Consider the following 21,937-nt stretch of genomic DNA (forward strand, 5'->3'; position numbering starts at 1 on the left):
ATTGAATATAATAATGTTCTTGTTTGGACCTATAAAAATCTATGTAAGAGAGGAACATAGCTCGTAGTTGAAAGTACTGTATTAGGAAAAAAAATACTAAGTCTAGCTTGAACCATAATTAGCAGAGTGAGGCGCCAATCCATGGAAACAAGTAATGCTGGAAAGAGATTTGTCCTAAATAAGCTATTCAGTAGCCACACTGATGACCAGGAGAAAGAAACAGAGAAATAGAAAATCTATATTTCCAAGTTATTTTGTGTCAGAAGACAAGGAGAAATTAAAAATGGCCCTAAAGGAAGAGAATATAATGTATTAGAAACAATTTGAAGAATAACTCATATCATAAAAGCTAATGGTATAAGGAAAGACTGCTGAAGCACAAGTATAACATTAAGAGTGAATCTAATTTTCTTCCCTGTATGACCCACACCATCCTACCTGCTTTATGAGGTAGAAAATGGTATCTCCATTTTACAAGTGAGAAACAGTGGTTTCAGTGAAAACATTATTTTCTTAAGTATCACATGCTTATCTAGGGATTAGAAAAGACCTTCTACTTGGGCCGGGCGCGGTGGCCCACGCCTGTAATCCCAGCACTGTGGGAGGCCGAAATTGGCACAAGGTCAGGAGATTGAGACCATCCTGGCTAACACAGTGAAACCCCATCTCTACTAAAAATACAAAGAATTAGCCGGGCGAGGTGGCGGGAGCCTATAGTCCCAGCTACTCGGGAGGCTGAGGCAGGAGAATGGCGTGAATCCCGGAAGCGGAGCTTGCAGTGAGCCGAGATGGCGCCACTGCACTCCAGCCTGGGCTACAAAAAAGAAAAGAACTTTTACTTAATTAACCTGACAGAATTATAGATGAGTGTGTTTGGAAGCCATCAGATATATATAAGATATTTAAGCAAACCATTTAATCTTTTGAAGTCTCTATCTTCTCAACTAAATGAAATGGAGATAGCAATACCTGTTATAAGCTTGCAGCCATAATTTAACGTATGCTAATTGTACCATTTTGAAGAAGACCAGCATGTTTCATGATTATGTCATGAGGTTTAAATTAAGAATCAATTAAAGATAAAAATGCACAAATGTAAAATTTTCCAATGGTTATTGATGTATTGATATTTTAAAAATTTATTCACTAAATTTGATATGTAATTCTCTAATAAAATTTGGCCATACTTTCTGGTTCTGCTCACCACAAACAAAATAAGATCTCAAGAAGAATGACATGACTCAGGTTTGAAAATATTTCCCATAAAGAGAGGTTAGAAGGAATTAAGGTTCTTTTGCATTTAACATGTCTGCAATTTGACTGTTAGAATAAAATCAAATTTTGATTAGAGAAAGATGTTGGGCTGGGCTGGCCTCTTTGGAAGAAATGACTAAGTGGAAGCATATAACTTAAAATTTAGAGGTAAAAATTATTTTAACCTTAAGCTGTAACTCGGGGTGAATAGTGAGATAATAGTACTCAGCTCTATAAATAATAATGTTGTGAATGAACACAATACTATTCCCTTAGGCATATTATTCAGTTGCACAATAGCAGATGTCATCACTTCCCCTTCGCTTGCTTATTTAACCTGTGAGTGAAAGGATACAAGCTCAGAGAATACTACACTTGAATGAGAATATAGCTTTTTTAATATGTTTTTAATTAACTTAATTCCCCTGTATATAAAATATATTTTGGAGGATATTCTCTCATCTTAAGTGTGGTATTTAAGAAGTAGCTGCTTTAGTTATACTGTTGAGTGAAACTTAGTACTCTGATACTTTATTTCAATGGTGAGTCCTGTGATCAGGCAAATGGTATTAATGTTTCTATTATTTGACTTATTATTTAGAAAATGATTTTAATACATTTATTTGGAGGCTGCAATCTACACACACACGCACACACACATACATGCACACACCATCATCCCCCCATGCTGAACCTACATATCATACAGTTGTTAGTAACTAAACATGAGATAAATAAGAAAACTATAAAAATGACATTATTTATTTCATATAAAGAGTAGGAGTGAAAACAATTTCAGGGGTTCTAATAACTCAGGATTCATATTGTAAGTTGGTGCTTTATCTCAATAAAAACCCCAAAAGTGGTAATAATTACTACAAATATTTGGAAACTAGACGATAGTTCAACAAATATCTTAATGCCGAGGTAACTTTGTGTTTCTTTTTTTCAGCCATTTTTAAGGGCGTTTTAAAGTGCAAATTAATGTTTAGGAACAGGAATTTCAGAACTGAAAAGCACAAATGCATTCATAATAGCAATGTACGTTTCCTTCATTGAAGATAGAATTGCTCTTGGTACACCTGTTTCCCTCAGATATCTATAACTGAGATTCCCATGGTTTGACAATGCTGTCAAATGCCCCAATCTCAAATATTGGAAGAAGTCTGGAGAAAAAGTGTAAATAGAACTAATTTATATTAAATTACATTATTCTACTGACACTTGGTTAATGCAAGACATTTGTATAGTATAGTAGTCTACTGAGAACTCTAAGCCTTTATTTCAGAAATAATTACTAATTCCTCTTCCATGGGAATTCCATTTATGTTTTGAAAATTCACAGTTTATGAAAACTACAGAAAGTAGAAAAGACAGAGTAGAATATGTGCTGAATTTAGCTAAATTCTATTCAGGTATGATGATGGCATTTATATTTAAGATACCAAAAATGTTGTTTAAGACATTATATATTAAATATTTCATTTCCTTATTACAACATAATGGAATTTACTTAAAATTTTGAACAGAATACGTGAGTCCATGAGTCGTATACTTATGTTCATTTAAATCGGTAACATTAGAAATAACTACATCTGTGACATTAGATATAATCAAATAAAAAAGTTTTTGAAGCCAGTACTAAACCATACAAAATTAAACCCCAAGTAGATTAAAGACATAATATTATAAACAAAAGGAAACTAGGAAAGTATTATAAGAAAATGAGATTATTTTTGTAATCATTTCAGAAAAGACCTTTTTAAGCAAGCACAAATCTCAGAAACTATAAACTATGAGGTATTTGACTTCATAGAATTTTATAATGTATTTCATTTTAATCAGAGTGTCATTTCCCAAGGACACTACTCTTGTATACATTAAATCATTCTCCTGCTGCTACTTATCCTCAAGTTCTATATAGGCTTTTCCTACTGTCCTTGTTCTATCATCCCTTGAGAACTCATTAGATCTAATGAACTCTACACCAACAGAACTTTCACCACTCTTCTATCTCATCATGCCAATGTAGTTTATACTAATTTTTTAGTTAAATACAGTTACATTTTCCTGAGAATGTTCAGATTGTTTATGGCAGAGCCTCATAGTGCATTATAATTAAATATTCTCACAGTTACCTTTTTAATTATTATTTTCTTTCTGAATTTAATCATTGCCTATATTTAGTTGCATGATTTTCTATGTATGTGTATTTTTTCCTTCAGAATACTTTTAATATGAAATAAATTAATTCTAAATGAACAGTTTTTCCTAAAAATCTATTATAATCAGGAGTAATTTCTGTTTGGACAGCTCTATTATCTTGGGATCTCCACTTACGAATATTTCTAAACTCCTTATATTTTTTGCTGAATGACTTCTTTGTTACAGTATATTATCAGCAATTTAAGAAAAATGATGTCATGCTAATAAATCTTTTAGTTTTTTTTTTATTTCAATTTGAGCCCTTTCTAGTCCTGTCTTTATAATAGCATATTCTTGTTTTATGACTCCAGTGTCCTTTATAGCCTCTTCAAAGATAAGTAAATATTACTTTGTTATTATTCTCTGTGTTTTCTATTTCCTCCCAATCATAATTTTCTTGTTTCTTCATTTTAAACTTTATGATTCTCGAACTTTTGATTTACCCTTGGATGAATCTCAGCTTTCTCTGTTGCTCTCATCTCTTGCTTGCTTTATTTCTAGGCCTTTTTAGTCGGCCTTTTCTCCTTACATACTTTGGGTTTATTGGATACTTCTTTCTTTCTTTGCAGAAGTTTTTAGCTTAACTCTTTATCCTCCCTAACAACCTCAGAATTCAGCAAGTAACTCATCAGGAAAGCTGGCCCTCAAGTCTCAGTTTATCATTCCAGCCCACCGTGGCCTCTTTTCTACAGATTATATGTGGGTTTACCGCAAAGTTAATCTAAGCATTTATCTTTTATAAAAAGCGTTTAGAATATTAACAATAATGTCGTACATATAAACGAAATATATAATTTATTTTATGGCTTTAAATTTCTTGATGTTTTCCTTGCATTCTGTGTGTTATATGGGGATTGTGTTATGCAGTACAGCTTTTATATATTACTCTCTGCTCTTGGTTTGGGATTTATACACTGATTTATACATCTTGATTATTTCTACTAAGAGTCATTTAAGTTACTTTTAAAATCTTGAATCTCTTAATTAGAGCTTTGTAATTAAGGCCAAGAATGAGATTACATTTTAAATATTCCCCTAACTGAAGAATTGTTTATCTAACTCTTGCCTTTGTTTTCCTTGCCCTTCTAAATTTACATGGATTAAAATATAGAACTGGAGATAAAAGCTCATAGTGTTATTAAATACATTTTATTCATTTACCCTGATTTTCAATTTGTAACTATTATGCTTTATTTTTAAATTAGTAAATATTTTTGACATTCATGAACAGCCAATCTATACCATGATTTCCATATTCTTAAGTCCTCAGATTATGTCATTACTCAGGATATTGAAGCCTATTTGTGTATGTGTTTAACCTTTTAGTAAAAATCATATTCCCAACTCATGTTTCTTAACTTATTTAGTGGGGATTAGGCCTAGATTAGCATCTTTCCTTTTTGACCATACATATAAGATGTGTTTGATAGTAACAATTTTTAATGAAAGCATCAATATTTTTGGTTAGCTCTTAATTTGTTTTTAAAACTTTATTGATATTTTAATCTAGCTTTTCCTATAAGTAACCTCTTTATTTTGGTCTTTTATCAGAAATCTGGTACAATATATTAGTAATTTTCACCCAGAATGATAAGCAGTTACCATTCCTTTCACAAGTGAAGAACTGCTTGGATTGCATGGAATTCTAGGTTCACAAAATATTACCATCAATGAACATCATTCCACTATCTCAGCATTACAGAAGAAATACCTGCCATCAGTTTTTCCCCTTTGAAAGTATACTCTTTTTTCTGCCAAATTACTAAAAAGTGTTTTATTCTTATGTTTGAATGTGACCAGAATATACCTTAATATAAGTACTGGCTAATAAATTTAATGTAATTGTGAAGAGCACGTTCGATTTCTATGTTCAAATCTTTCCGTTTTTCTGAGGAAGATTTTTTAGTACAATATAATGTCTTACGTGTTTGTATTTTTCTTTCTTTTCCTTCTACCTCTTGATCATCAAGTATTCTTTCAGAAGCACTAAATATAACTGCCGTCACTTTTTGTTTGGTAGATCAATTGTATTCTTAAGCATTAAACTCAGATTGTTTTTTCCCTCTGAGTTCTGGGAAAACTTTTAAAGTTTGTTAAATCTTCGTTGTTGCTAGTATTCCGCACTCAAGAAAAATTAAAAATACGTTTTATGGGTTTCCTTGTATTTTTTTTCTAATATTAGACTACTCTTTCCTTTTGTTTTCATCATTGACTAAACATACTCTCTCCCTACCACATTCCACACCTCCCTTATAAATGTCATTTTACATTGCATCTCAGGTGATGCCTAACAGAATTAAACACGCATACACACACAAGATCCAAATTTAAATTTTCTCCAAATGTTTATGCTCAACCCTAAAAATATATCCTTTCCGATTCTAATTATTATTTCTCTTTGAGCAAATATTCTTGCTTTCAAAAAAATTATGTTAACTATTTGTCTTCTGTCCCCCTCCCTCCCTCCCCGCCTTGTACGAGGAGATATTTATTCAGGTCAAATGGCTTACATTATAATGCATTAATTTAATTTTTTTTAGTACTCATCATCTATGATTCAAATGGAATAGAGAAAATATGATAACCTTAAACTTAGAGCAAAAATGAGAGTTTCCCTTGACAATTTAGACAATGAGTCACCAAAATTGGGGATGAGAATAAAATTGTTGGCGTTAAAGTGTAGCGTTCAGATCGTACCAGTTTAGCCATCTTTGAATGGTTTCTTACATTCTTCTTTTAAAATGCCCTCTAAACTTTGCAAAAGCTGAAAACACTTCAGCAGCACTGGAAACTATCAGGGTGCAACATTTCTGGTGTGAATAGAGCACAGGGGTGCTGTCAGAAAGTGGCAGAACGCGCACGCCCAGCTCAGCACCATGAGGATCTCTGGTTTTCTCCTCCCTCAGTCGATTCCACAGATGTCCCTACTTCGCCTGCTTTCTGTCCTACTTTTAGTTTTTCTTTGCCCTTCAGTTCAGAAGAGTGCTTCATTTTGGTTGACAGCTTTTATGTCACCACATGAATGATTCCCATTTTCCACCTTTGCTCTCTATCCCTTTCTGCCAAAGCAATTCTCTCCTCCTGTTCTGACAGGAACTCTTGGCAAGGAAGAAAAAGAATATGAACTACTTCAGCATATACAGCATCAACAGTTGACTTCAGACCCAACGTGTTAAAGGTTTTCTACTTGGCTTTGACTGTGGTATGCTTTGTACCAAAATTACTATATTACTTTATAATCATCGAAGTTCAGTATTTTGGGTATTTTATGGCCATAAATGTATAAATATTATGCAAAGACAGTCAGCTGCTAACTGGCTTTTTTAGTGGTTTATGGTCTAGAATTGTGCTGTGGTTGTTACAGATCAATTAATTATTACTTGGGATTTGATATTCTGCCTTTCCAGTACAGAATACTTGATAACAAAAGCACAATACATTATTCTTAAAACAAAAACAGAACAATTTTTCAATGCGTAGAATATGTTCATATTTCTAAGACTCTCCCCCTCGCTTCAACAGTGGATTAGATCAGCAGATTTGCAGTAGTGAAGAATATTAAGAAATACCTGAGAAGGAGCTGACTAGAAAAATATTATCTTTTCTATTCAATTTCCAGCATTGAAAATTAAAATTTTGAACAGCACTGTGCAATAGAAATAGTGGATTCACAGTTATGAGTCACATTGAAAAAGAACAAAAAGACTGACAAAATTAACCTTGATGATATCTTTTATTTAGCCCAACATATGCAACCTATTACCATCATCAACATGCCATTAATATTGTAAATGAGCTGTTTTTATTTTTGTATTTATTTTACAATTAGCGCAGCTCATCTCTATTTGTACTAGCTGCATTGTAGTTACTCAATTGCCCTGAGTGGCTAGGGGCTATCATATTGGAAAGTGCAGAAGTAAACTAAGATAAAGAATATTTAAGTTCTTAAAAAAAAAACAGTAATAAACACTTGAGGAATAAAATAAAGTTCAATTTTAATTCTAGTAGTTACAAGGATTTGATTTTGGACAAATCGCCTGATTACTTTTTATGAGAAGTTTCTATTTGATTTTTTATAGAGATGATATTTTTTGTTGAAATATAGTCCACTTGTTTATCCAGCATGATTATGTTTTTCTATATATTCCACGATGTATAAATCTTGTCTATTGTGAAATCATTCTCTAAAACTCCAACATCTGGATTTTCTCTGCATCTGCTTGCACTGATAGGTTTGCTGTGATTATCAGTCATTTATGCATACATTTTTCACATTATAAGTTTTAAGTTTATGCTGGACATTATATGTTATGGTACAGCAACTCTGCATTATGTTTTCATCCTCCAAGAACATTAGATTCTATTCTTCAAGCTATTAAGAGAGAATCACCCTTTTCCTGTTGATACTTGGGTTTTAAGCCATTTTAGCACAGGTCTCCTTCAACTCTTTAACTTATCCCCATATTGAAAGAGCGGACTTAACAGTAACACATGCTTTTACTTGTAGGAATGGTGTTTCTGGCATCTCAACTGAAGCTTAATGTGTACCAACTCTCTCTACTATGATTGGGAATGAACTTCAGCATCTCCTGAGTGAGGCCTCTGGAAACTCAGCTCATAAGTTCTCTGCAGCCGTTTACTGCTTGACCTCTTAGCATCTTGTCCCGCACACGGTCAGCTGAAAAATTGTCACAGGCCCTCAGCAACATTTTATGCAGATGCTCGGAGGACTTCTTGGCACTTTCCACCTTTCTGATATTTTGCCATCCAAATCCCTACCACTTTCACAGCCCCAGACTCTGACCTCTGATTTCTCCTCCCACTCATACTGAGACCTTTGCTCTCTGTCTGGCTCCCTTTATCTGTGCAGCAATTTGAAACATTCCCCTAGTGAAGAATCCAAGGTTAATGTAAGTCTTACTTCATGTGCTTCCTTTTTCTTAAATATCATAGTGTGGGCTGATGCGTTCAAACATGTTTTCACACCTCTTAAAATACATTTTGCTCCAAGTTTATAATTGTTTACTGCTGTTGAATAAGTTTGATATCAGCTACTTTGTTTTATTCAGAAACTATTCAGTTCTTGACATCTATTTCTGCCACTCCCTAAATAAATCCGAAAATTTGATTAAATCTTCTACGTTTAAACTAACTTTCTGTCTTTTTGTCTTTGGTTTAAATTATTATCTCTTCTCTAGATTCCTACAATAGCTTCTAATTCATATCTCCACTTCTAGGACATACTCTACATTAAACAGTTGTCTTCTAGAAACACAATTTATCTTCCTTTCTTCCTCCCTTCCTCCCTCCCTTCCTTCCTTCCTTCCTTCCTTTCTCCCACTCTCTTTTTTCTCTTTCATCTCTCTCTGTCTTCTCTCTCTTCTCTTTCTTTCTTCTCTGTCTCTGTCTCTCTCTCTCTCTCTCTCATCTGTATTTTTGTTAGAGATGGGCTTTCTGACAGGGTCTGTATTTTTAGAAGAGATGGGATTTCACCATGTTGGCCAGGCTGGCCTGAAGTTATCCACTTGCCTCAGCCTCCCAAAGCGCTGGGATTACAGGTGTGAGCCACCATACCTGGCCACAATTTTGTCACTCTGCAAGTGAAAGCTATTCAATAGCTTCTCTTTAAACTTAGAATAAATCTTTGAACTCCTTACACTGACCTATAAAATTTAGGATGATGTAAGCTTTCTAAATGCTTTTCTATGCACTCTCTGTCCCTGCTCTATGCTTCAGTAGCATTGATTTTTTTTTTAATTTCTTGAATCTGCACAGCTTTGCCCATAGCAATATTTTTGTACAGTCTGTTTTTTATGACCATGACATTGTGTTCATCATTTTTCCCCTGACTTCCTTCTCTTGCTTTATGTGACAACTTAAATGTTCTTTCAATGAGGCATTTCCTGATCACATAGAACTTTACCCTTAATCTCATAGCACCCTGATCTTTTGATTCACAACACACCAAGTATGACTTCCCACTTGTGTACAGGTATATGCTCTTATGTAACATCTTTATTTTCTACTAGATATAAACATCATGAGGAGAAGGATCATATCTTTATTTTTTGCCATATTGTGCCCGGTGCTGCTTCTTGATATGTAGTGTATAAAGTATTAAATACTTATTGGTATATACTAAGTGTTAAACAATTATATTTGAGTTAATGTAAAACATATTAAATAATATTTAAGTTCAGAAAGAGTTTTAGAAATCAACATTTGAAGCTTAATGGAGAATCAATATTGTTAAAGAATTTTAGAAAATTGGAACTAGAAGAAACCACAATCATCATTTTCATGTAATGATGCTACTGATAACATTGTCTGCACTGAAATCACTCCAGTGTTGAGGAACTCACTATTTCACAAGGAAGAGTATTTTATTCTATGCCTGTTATTTAAAAACTGTTTTCTCATGTTTAATATAATTTAACACTATATTGAATTTTTACTTATAATCTTATGACAATAGTTATCTCAGTTTTACAAAGAAATATGAAAAAATTGTACGTATATTAGGTTGGTGCAAACATAATTGTGTTTTTTCCATTACTTTTAATGGCAGAAACCATAATTAGGTTTGCACCAACATCATATCTTATTTCATTTGTGATTTCTTCTGAAAGCTAAACACTCAAAAGATACAATTAAAAATTATTATTTTATTTCCTTGAATGTTGAAAAATGATAAAAGATTATATTTTATTTCCTTGAATATATTGATTATATCTCCTTGAATGTTGAAAAATGATAAAGGATTCCAGGATCCTTTATCATAATTGGAATTATTTATGTTATATATTGGATTTGTGTCTTTATCCCTGTGTGCTTTAATGATCCACATTTGCAGGCACTGCAAATAAGAAATTTTGAGTATTAGACAAAATTTGAAAAATATAAAATTGATTTTAAAGAACCAAACTTATGAAAAAAATATGTTAGTTAACATTAAGAAAGATGTATTAAACATTTTTGTCTTTATAGTGTTCACATTTTCTCATTAGTTATATTATCATCAAAGAAATGAAAATCTTTATATGGATGGATAGATGCATTCAAGTAAATAAAATATCATATTTTGAAGAAGACTCATATGTAATGTGCAAAAGTCAATTTACTTTAGTATGTGTGTATATAATCATTTAAATATATGAGTTGGAAATATATCTATGCTCTATATCACATAATTGAAATTATGATCAAATTAGAAAATGTATTTGAAATCTTTTTTTAATGTTTAAATTTTTTTTCTGTCTCTGAATCATTTTTATTACCACTATTATTTAGGACATAGAGGTTTGCCTACAGAGTGACCCATTTTTTCCTAGGTATTTTTGGGTACTATATTAGACACTTCTAAAATTGTAATACCTTTTATGGGTCACTTAGAAACCATTAAATGAGTCATTGTTTCAGTACAATAAGTTACATTTGCAGTATTGCTGCCTATGGACCATTATTAATCTAGAAAAATGAAAGTGGTGGTCTAATTACCTAATTCTTTTCAGATTCTGGCTGAATAAAAATATAAACTAAGCGATATAAAATGGTGTTTCAAACATTATGTTAAAATCAAATAGGACAAATATTGTTTAAATTTTCGTATATAAAGTGATTGCTTACATAAAAATACGTAAGCAATCCTTGTTAAGATAGTACTATAAGATTATTCATTGCTCTTCCTTCCTCTGCCCTAAACTCAGTTGGAGATAAAACCTAGGCTTTGTGCTTCTTGTTTTTAGAAAGAAGGTCTCCTTCTATTGCCCAGGCACAATGCAGTGGCACAATCACAGGTTAATGTAACACTGAACTCCTAAGCTCAAGGATCCTTCCACCCCGAGCCTTTTGTGAAGCTAGGACTATAGGCATGTGCCACCACAACTGGCTAATTTTTTAAAGGAATTTTTGTAGAAACAGGGTCTTGCTACATTGCCCAGGCTGGTCTAGAATTCCTGAACTGAAGCAAACCTCCAGCTTCAGCCTTTCAAAGTGCTGAGACTGCAGGTTTGAGCCCCTGTGTCTTGCCCTAAAATCTATTCTGATAAACTTAATAAGAAACACAGACATGTTCAATGATACAAAGAGAAGTCTCCATTGACCAGAAACAACATAGACACGCACAACAGCAGTAGAGTTGTAGCTGGGGGACTGCCTGTCTCTGGATCCAAATATGGACGGTGGAAACTGGGAATACGACTCCTTCAGGGTGATGATGATCAAAGTCATCCCTTACAAAGCGGAGTGGAGAGAGGAAGCAAAAACATTAAAGAAAATCACAAGATTTCCAAACTTTTTCATCAAATCAAAAGCATGTTGCCTAATTGATCACATAAATAGAGGGAACACGCCCAAATAAATAACTTTTAAAAATTTTAAACGGAATATAACTAAAGTTTTAGTTGATATTTATAAAATGTGAAGATTATGGAAAAGTTTAGACCATTAAAATTGCAAATTTAAGCGATATTAAATTTTGTAGAGAACAATTTCTAGTATTTTACAAAAAAGAACCATAAAATAATTATTAGGTATTTTGCTCATTCATTAAATTTCGTATGCCTCCTTGAAACAAATAAGCCATGTTATAGAGCTGGGTTTTATTGGTGAATTTTGCCAGAAACTTAAGGAACAGATTTTAAAACGTATTTTAGAGAAGCTCAAAAAACCAATTTCCTAACATTTTTATGAGATAGTAAATTATTGACAGTTAATTAGAACCATGTAACTTAAGAGAATTATAGGCTGAGCATGGTGGCTCACACTTGTAATCCCAGCACTTTGGGAGGCCTAGGCGGGTGGATTGCCTGAGCTCAGGAGTTCAAGACCACCCTGGGCAACATAGCAAAACCCCATATCAACTAAAAAATACAAAAAATCATCTGAGTATGGCAGTGTCTGCCTGAGGTCCCAGCAGATTGGGAAGCTGAGGTGGGAGGATCACTTGAGCATAGGAGATCCAGGCTGCAGTAACGCGTGGTTTGTGCCACTGCACTCCAGCCTGGGTGACAGGGTAAGACCCTGTCTCAATTATTTTTTAAAAGAAAAGAAGAGAATTACAGATTAATCTATCATTATGGGCACAACAAAAATCCTAAGTGATGACCCAAGAAAATAGGGTCCAGAATTGCTATAAAATACTCATCAAGATCAAACAGTGTTTAGTCTCAGAATTCAAATAAGTTTCTCTAGCAGAAAATTTAAGAATTAACTTCACCACTCCAATTAACTGAGAAAGTTATATGATTATTATAATAAAGTTGCATGATTATATGATTTTAAAGTGGTATAATTAAAAATAATACCATTTAAAAATAGCGACATGTATTTATGACAAAAGCTAGGAACATAAAAGGACTTCCTTAACCTAGTTTAAATTTCTACTTGAAATGTATAGCAAATATTATTCTTCACAGTGAAGCACAGAAGCACAAAACCTCTCAATGAATTCAGAAACAAACAGAAACAATAGAAAACATTACTACTATCTCTCCTAATCTGTATTATACCTTAGTAAAGCAAAATTGTATAGTAATAAAGCAAGAAAAAAGATATAAATGTTGGGAAAAAAGAGACCTATTTTACTATTATGTAGTGGTAAAATACATATCCAAGATGATGTATAGAAAAGTTACACAAATGAAAATAACGTGCTTTTTTTTTTGGTGAAAGTTCAACAGACAATCTAAAAACATAACACCAGTGAACAACGTGAAGCCTTCCCACTAAGATCCAGAGCAAGGAAAGGAGGTCCCCTCTCACTACTGCTGTTCAACAACATTCTGTAAGCCCTAAAGCAATGCAGTAGAATTAGAAAAGTAACTAAACGGTATACAGATTGGAAAAGATTTAGTAGAATTATCTTTGTTAATGTCTCTTTAGAAAATCCAAAAGAATTGAAAAAAAAAAAAACACTTGCTACTAATGAGCAAGATAGTTTGTAGGATGCAAGGTTAATACAAAAAAAAAATCACATTTCTATATATCAGCAATGAATAAGTGAGATGTGAAATTAGAAACAGAATACCAGTTACATTACCACCCCAAAAAGAAGCATGTAGGTAAAATGTAACCAAAGGTATTCAAGGTCTATAATGAGGAAAACTACAAAACTCTGATGAAAGACACCAAACAGGAACTACATAAATGGAGAGAGATTCCATGTACATTGATAGGAGACACAGTTATCAATACATCAGTTCTTTCCAGCTCAGTCTATAGATCAATGCAATACCATTCATAATTCTAGCAAGTTATTTTGTGGATACTGAAAAACTAATGATCAAGTTTATATAAAAGGGAAATAGACCCAGAATAGCCAACGCAATATTAAAGGAGAACAACGTTAGAGGATTGACACTGCCTGACTTCAAGACATACTATGAAATACAGTAAACAAGACAGTGTAGCATTAGTGAAAGTAAAGAAAAATAGATCAATGGAACAGAATAAACATCCCAGAAGGAGGCTCACATAAATATAGGTAATTGATCTTTCACAAAGAAACAAAGACACAAACAATGGAGAACAACAAGAAAAAAATATTTTCCACAAATGATCCTGGAACAAGTGGATACCCACATGCAAAAAAAAAGAAGAAGAAAGAAGAAAGAAGAATCTTGATGTAGACCTTCCAAGCTTCACAAAAATTAACTCAAAATGGATCACAACTGTCAAACACAAAACAAAACCCATAAAAGATAATATAGAAGAAAGTCTAGGTGAGCTTTGGTTTGGCTATGACTTTTTAGATGTGATACCAGAAGTACAATTTGTGAAAAAAATAATCGATAAGATGGACTTCATTAAAATTAAAAGCTTTTGCTCTGTGAAAGACTATGTCAAGGGATAAGAAAGGAAGCCACAGACTGGGAGAAAATATTTACAGAAGACATATTAACTGCTATTAAAAATATACAAAGAACTCTTAAAACTTAATAAGAACACAAGCCAATGAGCCAAAGACCTGAACAGACATATCAACAAGGAAGACATGCAAGTGGCAAATAAACATATGAGAAGATGCTTCACATCCTGTATCATCAAGGAATTGCAAAATAAAACAACAATGAAATACCACTAAATATGTATTAAAATGGCCAAAATCCAAAACACCAAAAACACCAAAGGCTGGCAATGATGTGGAGCAACAAGAACTCTCATTCATTGCTGGTGGGAATGCAAAATGGTACAGCCAATTTGGAAGAAAATTTGCCAGTTTCTACAAAAGTAGATGTATCCTTACCGTATGACCCATTCATTGTACTCTTTTGTATTAACCGAAAGGAGTTGAAAATTTATGTCCATACACATCTGCACATGTGTTTATAGCAGTTTTATTCACAATTGCCAAAACTTGAAAGCAACCAAGATGTCATTCAGTAGGTGAATGGATATGCCAATTGTGGTACATCCAGATAGTGTAATACAATTCATCATTAAAAGTGATAGCCATGAAAAGACAAGGACAAAATAAATACATATAACTAAGTGAAAGAAGCCAATCTGAAAAGGATAAGTACTAAAAATTCCAGCTATGTGATATTCCGGAAAAGGAAAACCTATGGAGACACTAGAAGGAACACTAGGTGCCAGGGGTTGAGCCGAAAAAAGGGACGAATAGGCAGAGCACAGAAGACTTGTAGAGCAGTGCAACTGCCCTCTATGATACTATCATGAGGGATACGTGTTACTTACATTTGTCTAAACCCACACAACACCAAGAGTGAACCCTCACATAAACTATGAACTCTGGATGAAAATGATCTCTCAGTGTAGGTTTATCAGTTGTAACAAATGTATAATGTCATCTGGTGGGAGATGTTGATAATCGGGGGATCTATGCATGTGTGGAGCCAGAGGCTAGAGAAGATATCACTGTACCGTCCTTTCAATTTTGCTGTGAAACTTAAAATTCTTCTGAAAAACATCAGTTGAAGAAAACAAAAATAATTATCTAAAACCTACGAACAAAAAATTTAGATGTATTTCAATAATTCAAACATATATGTGAAATTCTTTTTGAGAAGATTACAAAATTTTTGTAGGTCTTGAAAGAAGTTGTAAATAAACGAGGAGCTTGCATTTATGGATAATACATTATAATAAGAAGGTCATTTCTCCCTAATCTTTACGTTTACCCAGAATACCAACAGAAATCCGCATAGAATTTGTCAAATTGTACTGAAATTAACATCAAAGACAGCAAAGAGAATAAATTTCAAGAAAAGCTATGTCTTTTCTGAAATAAGTGTTAAACTGATAAGAACAGATACTACACTTGATCTTAGCCAAAAGGCTGAGAAGCAATGAAAAATGCTTTAAAAAAGAAGGGTACTTCCATATCATCAGATGTCAATAGGCATTTACATCCGTAATAATTAAGATAATGTATATTATTGCATAGATAATATGCCATGTTTGCTGATATTGTGAAACATTTTATGTCAAATAGTATGTATTCAACTAAATTCATGAATAACCTTTGAATTGTAATTTCTATTAATTAATGTCAAATACACCATTAAATGCCCTTAACATTTTTCTAGGAACTTTTTCCTTCTGATATTTTTATCTGAATAATTAACACATTTAAAAACATGGTCAAGTGCTGTATGTTTGTCTGATAATTTACATTACTTCTAAAATGAACTAACAATATGAAAACCCAAGTACCAATGGTCTCCTTTTTATTTATTTTTTGAGACTGAAGTATTTTCATTGTATTTGTAGAATAATAGTTACAGATGCACACATATGGGGTATATGTGTATCTGTTATAGTGAGTGCGGCCAGGCATGGTGGCACACACCTGTAATCCCAGCACTTTGGAAGGCCAAGGCGGGCGGATTACAAGGTCAGGAGATCGAGACCATCCTGGCTAACAATGTGAAACCCCATCTCTACTAAAAATACAAAAAATTAGCTGGGCGTGGTGGCGGGCGCCTGTAGTCCCAAGCTACTCGGGAGGCTGAGGTAGGAGAATGGTGTGAACCCAGGAGGCGGAGACTGCAGTGAGCAGAGATCGCGCCACTGCACTCCAGCCTGGGTGACAGAGCGAAACTTGTTCTCAAAAAAAAAAAAAAAAAAAATTGTGAGCGCAATGAGATCAAGAATGTTCTTTGTCTTGCTCTTTGCTTTATAACTACCACCTAGATCAATTTCTGGAATATATCATGTTTATAAGAAATAAACATGGGAAGGGCAACAATTTTCTTGAATGAAAAATATTTTCCATTAGAAAGTAAAGCAGTTTCTTTTCTTTATTTCATTTTATAAAAATGTTATATCATGGCAGGTGGGCAAGGAATTTTGTGTTGAAAATGTGAAACATAAGTCATTTGGTATATTTCAACTTTGTAAAATATATTTTTGGGGAGAAACTGAGTACCAGAAAAAAATTATGGAGTAAAAGCAAGGCAATGTTAAACAAGTGTCAGCTTGCCAATTTTTCTATATTTGTAAGTCGATATTTCTTTCAGAAATACATCTTGAGATTGAATAAATAATATTTACAAGATCTGCAGAAATAGAGCCATTATCTTTGTTATTTTTTTCCTAAGTCATGAATCAAAATGCTGATGTAGTACGAAAACGTATTTAAGTTTAAGAGGCAAGGTGAATAAAGCAATAGGAAAGCTCTGACATGTTAAAGGATAAAATTGCAAGACTAAACATTTTAATTTTTCTTGAGGGGTGTGTTTGTGTGTGTGTGTGTATTTGCATTTATTGGAAAATAAATGGCTGACCAGTTTTCATATATTTTATTTGCATTTACTATTTTGTTTTACATTGTTTCTCAATGAACTTTCATAGTCTTTCTCTTATTTTGGTTTGGAGAAGAAAAATTTCAATATGAATGGGCAAATTTTCTTCTTAGTAATCTATGTATTTCTAAATATTTTTTCTTATTTTAATGATTAAGAAGATTATAAAATAGAAAACATTCTATGGTTATTTAATTCTTCATGTTACAGAGAAAAAGGAAATTAAAACCAAATTAATCAACTTCCTAAATGAATGATCACATTGTATATTAAATAGTATTTAATTGCCATTTTATATTATAACAAAATAACTCACAATCACCATTATTATGGTGGCTGTACCTTTAGTAGAATTTGCTGTACAGCTGCCTAGAGCATTTTTATATGCCCTTTTATCAGACATACAGAAATACAAAAATACATATATTATTTTAACATATAAAGTTGTCCAGTTTGGTGATAAGAATTGAGGTATAGGAGGAGGTAAAAGAAAGAGATCTAATGTTTTTTACCCACACAAATAGATATAAGTGAAATATATTCAATTAATTTATCATTTTAATCAATCATATATGCTATTTCTATTTATGATCTTTAAATATTACTATATTTATTATCATTTTTCATAATATCTTAGCTCAGTGCTAGATTTTTATATAGAATTAAAGCAAGGCATTTGATCTATTTTAAGGAATATGTTACCATTGTTGTACCCACAGTTATTTCTAAAATAAGAGCAATGGCCTTGAATTCTAAGATGTGTGTCTAGCTCTTCACAATTACCAGATTATGCTAAGTAAAAATTATGTAGAGTAATGGAACTTAAATTTTATATTTGTTTTCCATTCTAATATAAAATAAATAAACCATTTACACCCAAATATACTCTATTATTTTCAAGTAACCTGGAATGTGAATTAATAATTTGTAATCTAATATATTACATAATATTTGTGAATATTTCATTACATTTTTCTATCTTAAAATTAAGCTATGATTATAGAAATTTTTATTTCATCTTCCTGATAAATTTACCACATTCTCTGCACTTTGAAAATGCCTTTTGTGTGTAGATTTCCATTTCTTCTCACCTTATCTCAATTTTTTTTTTTTGAGACGGAGTCTTGCTCTGTCGCCCAGGCTGGAGTGCAGTGACGCGATCTTGGCTCACTGCAACCTCCGCCTCCCGGGTTCACGCTATTCTCCTGCCTCAGCCTCCTGAGTAGCTGGGACTATAGGCGCCTGCCACCACACCCGGCTAATTTTTGGTATTTTTTAGTAGAGATGGGGTTTCACAGTGTTTAGTCAGGATGGTCTCGATCTCCTGACCTCGTGATCCGCCCGCCTCGGCCTCCCAAAGTGCTGGGATTACAAGAGTGTATCTTAATATTTTATATATTTTCCTGCTACCATATCTATGACTGTTCAATAACTCCAATTATAATTTAGATATTTCTTTTAAAATTGACTTGCTTAGGAGAAAATGCAGATCATGTCAATGAACTAAACTATTTCTCTTCATGGTTTTTATACCTTAAATTATCTTTTTCTTTGTTGTATTTTCATGATTATTAAATCATGAAATATTAAACTTAGTCATTTGTATGACATGGGTTTATATTTCTTAGTTTATGTAATCCATAGGCACATAGGACTCACTGCTTAAGAAACCTGGGATTAGAATGTTCATGCAGCTCTTCACTTTTGCAATATTATCTCAACATTATTATTGCCACGTCTGTCAAGAACACTATAGAACTCTTGCTGTGAAACTTGCTTACACAGTCAGATGTGAGGACAAAAATATTGATTGAATCACGGATGATTTTCTAGTACCACAGCAGATGCTCCATGTTTACTTATGGTTATTAAATTTTGATGATTAATCATTTTATGACATATGTAATTGACACACTCAACTAGCAAAAATTAATAGTGACAAGGTATTCCAATTTAAGAAATGTCTTCCACTTTCAGAAATGCCCATTTTGAAAAATGCTGATATTAAGTACAAAGAAAGTGGTCTAAGTTATTAAGGTAAATTTGCATGTGTATAAGCAGAAAGTTGGCAGAGTTTGCATTTTTCACTATAAGAATAATGGAAACATCTCAGTGACCCATGCAAAATCTAACTTTCCCCATTCATTGGAAATAATGTAAGAACATGAATGCTGATAATCTGTAATATAACTTTTACAAAATTATACTTTATTTATGTCTTTTCATGGTAAATAAAAATAGCTATATGTATTATAATATTCAGTAACTCACTTATATATTATAGAATTTCTGGCTCAGAAACAAAGAATGAAGTGTGCTTATGGGAGGGAGAGAGAAAGGGGGGAAGGAAGGGAGGGAGGGAAGAAGGGAGAAATGAAAAGAAAAGAAGTTGCTGAGTTGCTTCTTTAACTTCTTTAAGACATTAAGTGCAGAATTGGAATCCACCTACCCTGCTGAATCTTCTGCTTACATTATATACTTCATTGCATTAAATTTGCTTGAGCTCTGCTCTTCACATTTCAGCAATGTTAGCTTTATTTATTACATTTATTTTTAAAAGTCTGTCACCTCTTACCCCTAAAAATAAGTACCTTCATTTATTTAAACTATATTGTCAAATATTATTTCTGGTCATGGAGTCAAAAATTTAGAGTTTCTCTACAAAATCTAAGATTTAGTGTGTATGTTTTTTATTAAAAATATTAAATTTTTAAAAAGATATCAGAAATGTTGACTCAGCAGTAATAAAATTTACAGGCACGATTTCACAAGCCAAAAAATGCCCACAAATATTTTCAATGAGGAGCCAGCGTCTGATGGGTTTTATTAGCACTAATTTGCAAATGTAAGTTACAATGGTTAGAACGCTAAGGGACTTTATCAAATTAGGATATTAAAACTTTGGATGGTCAATTGATGTTTCTACTTAGTTTCCTAAGTTATTTACTAACTGGTCATATATTGGAGAAAGTTACCTATATAGTGATTAAATATAAACTGCATATGATGTGTTTTGCTTGTTATTAAAAATATTATACCCTATTTTTAATACCAAAAATTAGGATTACATTCATCATTTAAGAGAGCACCAAACTTCATTGTATTTTAATTTAACTATGAGATGAGATATTTTGGAGTGTGAAAGCAGTTATTCACTGAGCTACAGAATGGTTATATTAGGAAAGTCTGAAAATGGGTGATCAAGTGTTTCTGAACGATCCACCCTGCAAAATTCCAATATTACCTTTTTCTTTTCTTCTCCTATATACCTGCTAATGCTCACTTCCAAAGTGTATCTATTTCAACTGACACCCGCACTTAGACCTAATGGTAGACGAGGTCTTTGCCACTATTTAACCCATTACCAAGGTCGTTACGTGGAGCCACCAGCCTTCTCTGCTGGACCACCGTTCCCGAGTGGCCATCTTCATGCACCTTCCGTCTGATTCTGCAGAGCAATAGAGAATTTCTTGACTTGGTATGCTTTTTGCATTTACAAATCAAATCTCTATTATCTGCATGCAGCCCTACCTTCCTTATACCAGAATTACATACAAGTTTTTCTTCTTTAAAACAAATTTATGGCCAGGCGTGGTGGCTCACGCCTGTAATCCCAGCACTTTGGGAGGCCGAGGCGGGCGGATCACAAGGTCAGGAGATCGAGACCATACTGAAACCCCGTCTCTACTAAAAATACAAAAAAATTAGCCGGGCGTGGTGGCGGCACCTGTAGTCCCAGCTACTCGGGAGGTTGAGGCAGGAGAATGGCGGGAACCCTGGAGGCGGAGCTTGCAGTGAGCCGAGATTGCGTCACTGCCCTCCAGCCTGGGACCCAGAGCGAGACTCCACCTCAAAAAAAACAAAAAAAAAAACCAAAAAACAAAAAAACAAATTTATCCTATTTTATTCTTGATCTTACTTTATTCAGCTTATCTGGAATCTGAACTTTGTCATAAAAATTATTGTCTCTCTTCATACGTTCTCCAGCCTTTTCTTTATACTGGTCCCTTCCATGTAGGCAATTGCACGTACTCAAGCCTTTGAAAGAATTACAAACCCAAACATCGCTAGGCCAATACTGCCTGCTCTTACAATTCTAATTTTTGTCTTTAACTATTTTTCTTGCAAATTCCTTGGGCTTCATATTCTCAAGTTACGCATTGCTATGTCCAATTCCTCAATTGTCATTTATTTTAACTTAAACACTCTTAAAATGAATACTATATGCTCAGCACTATTCTAAGCATTATGTATGTATGTATTATATGTGTGTATATGTTATCTGTCCACCTGTTTTTTAATATCTTGCAAAATAGTTTTTATTTATAATTATAAAAGCAATATTTACTTATTCCAGACAAAATTTTAGACCACATAAATTAAAACACAAAAGTTATCCACAATCTCAGAAACAAAAACTGTTCACTGATAATATTTTGCTCTATTTTGCATATTTTTGTGATTGCATGTGTGTATACATGTTTTTTGTACATATAGTGTTAGGTGCGTATTTAAATAATCATAAAGACTTGTGGAATGCTCTCTGCTCTACATTTTTTCTAAGCAACTCATCTAATTTCATCATCAACTTTATATTTTTGCCATTTCACAAAGGAGGAATCTGAAGAAAAAGAGATTTAGGTAACTTGCTACGTGACGGAAATAGTATTGGCATTTTTGTAGTCAGTCTCCAGAGTTCATAATGTCTACAA

The 21,937-nt window shown here is 33.1% G+C and overlaps 1 protein-coding gene and 1 pseudogene across 6 annotated transcripts in view; one reads left to right on the forward strand and one right to left on the reverse strand.

The window, feature by feature from the left end:
• The window catches only part of CCDC102B (coiled-coil domain containing 102B), a 288,333-nt gene that overhangs the window by 261,685 nt on the left and 4,711 nt on the right, over positions 1–21,937 (forward strand). For 3 of the 6 annotated variants that reach the window (XM_009192889.4, XM_009192890.4, XM_009192891.4), the window contains exon 9: positions 7,967–8,815. The exons of 1 other annotated variant lie outside the window; for it this stretch is intronic. In XM_009192889.4, coding sequence (XP_009191153.2) covers positions 7,967–8,000 — 34 coding nt within the window. In that variant the 3' untranslated portion in view covers positions 8,001–8,815. Of the gene's footprint in view, positions 1–7,966; positions 8,817–21,937 lie in introns of those variants that run through there. 2 more of the 6 variants (XM_009192894.4, XM_009192895.4) reach the window with 2 other exon arrangements.
• On the reverse strand, positions 15,668–15,769 carry LOC116271558 (annotated as a pseudogene).

The sequence above is a fragment of the Papio anubis genome, chromosome 19 (genome assembly GCF_008728515.1).
Source record: "Papio anubis isolate 15944 chromosome 19, Panubis1.0, whole genome shotgun sequence".
In the NCBI taxonomy this organism is placed as follows: Eukaryota; Metazoa; Chordata; class Mammalia; order Primates; family Cercopithecidae; genus Papio; species Papio anubis.